General features: G+C 39.9%; 1 protein-coding gene across 1 annotated transcript in view; it reads right to left on the reverse strand.

Annotated features, from left to right (window-relative positions):
• Window positions 1–6525, reverse strand: part of TRAPPC9 (trafficking protein particle complex 9) — a gene marked incomplete at its 3' end in the record, with an annotated part of 59239 nt that overhangs the window by 7023 nt on the left and 45691 nt on the right. Inside the window, exon 9 of the mRNA XM_009069753.1 lies at window positions 4214–4340. Coding sequence (XP_009068001.1) covers window positions 4214–4340 — 127 coding nt within the window. The remainder of the gene's footprint in view (window positions 1–4213; window positions 4341–6525) is intronic.

Consider the following 6525-nt stretch of genomic DNA (forward strand, 5'->3'; position numbering starts at 1 on the left):
TCTGCTCAGCAATAACAAAAACATTTCTGCATTATCAGCTCTGTGTTCTGCACAAATCCTAAGCATAGCCCCATACTAGCCACTGTGAAGAAAGTTAACTCCACTTCAGCCCAAACCAGCACACCTTGTATGAAAAGCTTCAGTAATGTCCATTTTCTAACCCTTGGCCCAGCCCAAAGGAATGAGAATGAGTGACAATTAGGAGTTACAAACTAATTTCTGCACCTGTCCAGAAGATCAAAATCTTTGGGAAAAATGGCACCAAGGAAATTTAAAGCACTAAGAAAAGTATACAAGGGACATCTAAAATGCATCACTGGTGAAAAGTAAGTCAATTCTTTCTGCCTTTAAGTCATCAGTAAGAAAATTAGCCTAAAAATAAAGTTATGAAAATAAGACTAGGACATCTAGCAAAACAGAAAGACAATAAATTCTTCCATTTTTTATTTGAGAAAATACTAGGCGATGATTGCATAATTAGCATGGATAACGGAATATAAAGATTCTGCCAAGCCAAATCTCTTCTTTTGCTTTTTAAGCATGGGGGAGAAAAGGGAACAGTGTGTCTATGTTCCAATTTCACTGTGGCATTTCAGTGTCTGACAGCATTTTGATTAAGAAATCTGCATCCAAAATAAACACCCCACATTAAATGGATTAAAAACTCATAGACCATGAAATGCCAACAGTAAATAGAAGTCAGCAGCAGCAGTAAATATGTGTTTCTAGAGGGCTCTAGCATGGATTGAATCATAAACTGAGGTTATTCAACACTGATCAAAACCACATTTCCACACATTTATAATTTATGTCACAAAAATTAGCACAATTTAGCTCAAAGAGCTCTGCAGTCCTGGAACATGGCTGGTTCCAACTAGCTGGACAGCTCTATGATTTCCAGATCTGCTCTGCAGATGTAACCAGAGGCTTTATATTTAGACACAACTGATATTATGTTGGGGTACAGATTTTAATCACTATGGCTTTTATGAGACATGCAAAAGACAAGAAGGGGGAAGGAGGAAAGGATCACAAACAGCAAAAACATTTGTAGGCTGAGCTTTTCCCACTGAAGTCTTGGGAATCTGTTGCCATAGTTTTGACTGGCATGTTCTTCCAGCTAACAAGTGACAGATGAAGAGGGAATGGCCTCAAGTTGCAGCAGGGGAGGTTCAGATTGGAAATTAGAACAATATTCTTCAAAGAAAGGGCTCTCAAGCCTTGGAAGAGGCTGCAAAGGGAGTGGTGGAGTTACCATTCCTGGAAGTGTTCTAAACAAATATCCTTTTGAGGACATGGTTTGGTTTAGTGGTGAACATGGTGGTGTTGGGTTGATGGTTGGACTTGATCTTATAGATCTTTTCCAATCTTAACAATTCTATGTTCTGTGATTCTAAATGCATAACTCCTATTAAAAAAATAGGATTCAAACAGCATTTCCCATATCTTCCAGACTTGAATTTGCTTCAATATTCAGCATGGAGAAGAACAAGAGAGTGCTATGGAATACATCCAGTACAATCCACCTCCTCTGTGGTTTAGAAGTTAAGCAAAAAGCAAAAATCCAACACTAATTCAGGGTTTAATGTGCCACAGCTAAACACACACAGCTTTTTTAGCACAAGTTAAAGGTTAGACTCATCAGGGAACTTCTGAAGCTATTTGACAGCCCAGACAGATACCAACCCCAATCAGGTTAAGGAAGGTAGTTATGGTTTTATACTGTGGAATAATAAGGTTATTCCTAGAGCAGAGATCTGCAAGAGGCACTGAGAAGCTGACAGCACTCTTGGCCTTAAAACAAAGGATTTTGCCTTAAAAATTTATTCATAGAAGCTTTAGCTCAAACTTGTCTCTGCCTTCACATAACCCAAGTACTATAAAGTTTGGCTAATTAGCTCCAATTTTTAAATACTATTTAATTTTTCTTTCAGAAAAGAAAAAGGCTAGGTTAAATTTGCACAAAGCTTTTTGTCTACGAACTTTCTGGAGAAGAAACACAGACTTCCTTTATGTATTTAGCTTGGAACTTGCCTTCAACTAGACAACTATAAGGCCCATAGAAAAAGAGTCAAAACAGTCCACACAAATAAGTGATTCAACTCATCCTAAAGTAGATTTCTAAATTGGGTTAGAAAACGTGGAAGTGACTAAACACATGACTTGACTGCAATTATATAGAACACTCCAACATGACTAGTTTAGGTCTATACATAGTGAAATTAAATCAACCACAAGGTCAGCCAACAATAAACTCATCAACTAACTTTCTCACTATAATACACAGGTTAGAATCATAGCATATCCTGAGTGGGAAAGGACCCACAAGGATCATCAAAGTCCAACTCCTGTCCCTACACAAAAAAGCCTCAAGAATCATACCAAGTGCCTTAGAGCATTGTCCAAATGCTTCTTGAGCTCTGTCAGACTTAGGACCTTGACCAGTTCCCTAAGGAGCCTGTTCCAGTGCCCAGTCACCCGCTGGGTGAAGAAGCTTGTGGGTGAAGCTTTGGTTTTAACAGTTAAGGTTGTGATATTCTCTTTCCACATTCCACATTTTTAAGTCAAGAAGCTGCTGCCAGCTACAACGCCAAAGCACTCACTGCACCACTGAACAGGCAGCACTGAGCAGCTCTGTGAAGTCATCCCAGATGTCTCATGAGTGCTAACTGATTCCACCAAGGACCTCAGGGAAGATGACGTTACAGGTGGAGTGACCCAGGAGCTAGTTAGTGCACAGCTTTGTGCTTGGTCCAATGAGGTGACAAAAGAGTTTCCAGGACACCACTGGAAACAGTGTGACCCATTCTGACTCTGCACACAATTCCATCTGACCACAGCAGTCCTATGTTCCTGTCAAACTAGAACCTCAGTGAGCACCTCCCACACAACAAATTTAGTGTGAACACACCTATCATGTGAAATGCACTACAAAAGCTTAGGCAAGGGCTCTTTCTTCTGTCAAAGTGCAAACCAAAACTGAAGTTCATAGAATCATAGAATTTAAGGGTTGGAATGGCCCTTATAGATCACCTAGGCCCAATCCCCCTGCCATGGGCAAAGACGCCTCCCCACCAGACCAGGTTGCTCAAGGTCTCATCCAGCCTGGCTTTAGAGAGCTAAAGAGAACATAGTAAAACAAATTGTATCATGAAAAATGGTCACAGAGTAAAACTTTCATTTCAGAAAATAATCTTAAAAAAAAAAATATAATTTTCACTCTTTGGTTATCTAGTTTATTATCCCTCTGTGATACTACAACTCTTGCTTTGTGAATTGTTTGATGACGTCCCACTGCAAACTCAAATCTCTGAGAAGTACTTCAATAACTTCGACCGTTTTTTTCCTGAATAGCAATTATTTTTCCTTCAAAAAGGAAAGATCTTCTTTTGGTCTTTTATTATTGATGCCCAGTGCTGCTTTCTCTCTCCCTGACTCTCTCTAATGCCTCATGCCAGGCTTTAATCTGAACAAGTTATTATTCATTGGACTAACTGCATGATGTGATTGGGCACAAGGGCACAAAAAGGAGCTGAGACATTTAGAACAGCTCAGTGAAGGAACAGCTTGAAAATGCAGCACCTGGAAAGGAAGAGCTACAAAAGTATCAATTCCAAGCTCCATGGATGGGCATCCAACTCCTGGACCTTCACTATCAAAGTGAAGGTATCTAACTTAAACCTCAGCTGAACTTGCAAAATGCTTTTCCTCAAAGTGATCAGGTATCTAACTTAAATCTCAGCTGAACTTGCAAAATGCTTTTCCTCCAATTGTATCAGAAACTCTTGAATGACAGTTTTTTTAGAAACCCAAACTCTCTCCGAGACTAAAGGCCCTAGAAAGTATTTTCTCCTCAAAGAGTCTATTTTTTGCATAAAAGCTTCTCAAAACAATCTGACATTTTGACATTTTTCCATGTCAGGTATCTAACTTAAATCTCAGCTGAACTTGCAAAATGCTTTTCCTCCAATTGTATCAGAAACTCTTGAATGACAGTTTTTTTAGAAACCCAAACTCTCTCCGAGACTAAAGGCCCTAGAAAGTATTTTCTCCTCAAAGAGTCTATTTTTTGCATAAAAGCTTCTCAAAACAATCTGACATTTTGACATTTTTCCATGTCATTGTGAGCAACTTATATAAACTGAGAAGACTACATCCTTTAAAATCTGACAGATCCTGTGGAAAAGTTAAAGACTGTATTTTGGAGACTTACCTCACAATAGGCAATTTGGTGAATGGCACAGGAGGCAACTTCAAGCCATCTGGAAGTGCAATGACTTCCATTGTACCAGGGCATTTTGCTGTGTAGCTTTCCAAGCTCTGTGTCACATCTTTCTTTTCTAGAAAACAAAATGAAAATAAATTTTAAAATAAATTCAAACTGATATTTATTTAAAAAATTGAGATGAAGTTAAAACCTAAAGTTTTCTTTGGGGGTTTTTTTGTGGGGTTGGTTTTGGTTTTATTTATACAAAATAACTCTAATGGCACAACAACATGAGATGAAAAATATTAAAGGTAAGGAAGGCAAATTACTTTTGATGTTACCCTGTGTGAAAACTACATAATTCTCAAAATAATTGCATTGTATTACCCTACTAAATCATAAGACCTGGTAAGAAATTTTTTCTTTGGTTTGGTTACAAATACAAGAACATATAAATAAGCAAATACTACTTGGTTTAACTTCACTAATGTACAACAAATGAATTTTATCCAATAATTATTTTCAACAATGTATCCAATTGTGTCTCCAGGAAAAAAAATGCCTACTTGGAGACATACAGCTTCAACATATTTACATTTGATCTTTAAGGCCCCTTCCAACCCAAACCACTCAGTGATTCTATGATTCTGCATTTCTCTGATGAAACTGGAGTCTAAAAAATACTTCAGAGATTCAAATAGTCAACAATAAAACAAAATAGAAGAGGGAAGGATGATAACAAGTACTGCTGTCCAAAAAAATCTACTTAGATAAGGGTATTGGGTCATGCAGGAATGTTTTGGTAGTGAGGGATGACACAAGGATTGGCCTTTGGGAGAAGAGACCAGTAATAGCTTCAGGACAGAGCCAGTTCCAACCAAATCCCAACCAGACCTGCAGCTGCCCAAAGCTGGGACCGTAAGTTATGCTAGTGGCACCTGTGATAACATCTTTCAGAAAGGGCAAAAAATGCTCCATAGCAGCTGTGAGAGGGAAGAGTGTGAAAAATGTGAGAGAAACATCCTGTAAACCACATTGGAAACATCAAAAACCTTCCCAAAACACCATCTTGGGCCTTGAAAGGCACAAAGATCCACTGATGCTTGTGCTGCCCAGGTCAGTCCAGCTTAGTTAGTGATCTTCTACGACCATGAGTACACACATTTTCAAAGCCAATGAACATTGATTGCAATCCCCTTCACTGTGGGATTAATGCCACCTAACTGCCAAATTGCCTTGCTGGTGTCTGTGTTTCACTGAACTGTCCCTTCAGCCACTTCCCACAGTTTACCTGCCTGTAGGAAATGTACTCCAAAGCACATTATGAGACATCCATGCACACTCAAACCAGTACAGCACAGCCAGGAGTTGCAGTGGTTCAAGACTGAGTATTTGCATCAAAATTTCAGGTTGTCTGCCATGTTATACGAGCAAGGGCACACAGTGCAAACAGAATCCACCAAGATGGAAATCTTCACAGTTACGAAGAATGATGAAGACAACGCTACAGTGTGTGTCTAATTCTGCTTGAAACCAGAAGTGTGTCACTGTGAAGCACTGTCTTTCATCCCCCAGTGTGAAATGCTGTCAGTTACTGCACACAGAGAAAACAGGCTGCCACTTGCAAAAGCAATTTGTTTATGGATGATTCTTGAGCCACATTGTCACTTCACGGTAGCAGCTCAGTGTGTTTCCTGCAAAGACAAGGCTAAACCAAGCTGCTTTTCCACACTGATGTGGCATGAAATGCAGCTTTAAACATGCTGCTGCCAGGCCAGCAGCTCTGTTACTATTTCCTTAGCACCACATCTCAGCCAAGATGCTGAAGGAATCTACATCAGCAGGACATATTGAGAAGTATTCATGATGCCAAAGAGCAAGAACTGCATGGTCCTGCCTGAGAGCCACTTCTGACAGCAAATACTGGAGCCTTCTCCCTCGACTGAGCTCCTCGGCTCCCTGACCTCTGTGGCCTGATAGCTGCCAAAAACCTGCTACAAACTTCAAACTTCCAGTTTCAAACAGCTCTGAACTCCCCCAGCTCCTGCCTGTCATCATATTCTGACACAACCAGGAACTGCATAAACCTCCTGGGAACATCCATTCCACTTCTGAGCCTCCTTTCTGACCCACAACTCAGACAGTGTTTGCGACTGAAACAGTTATCACCAGTACTTATCCTGACCCACAGCTCAGAGAGTGTTTGTGACTGAAACAGTTATCACCAGTACTTATCCTTCCCTTTGCAGAAAAGAGACAGAAAACAGCTGCTTTTGGAGGGCTTTACCCACCTGGTGTCTCCATGCTTGTACAAATCA

This window comes from Acanthisitta chloris, unplaced genomic scaffold, assembly GCF_000695815.1.
Source record: "Acanthisitta chloris isolate BGI_N310 unplaced genomic scaffold, ASM69581v1 scaffold11522, whole genome shotgun sequence".
Taxonomy (NCBI): domain Eukaryota; kingdom Metazoa; phylum Chordata; class Aves; order Passeriformes; family Acanthisittidae; genus Acanthisitta; species Acanthisitta chloris.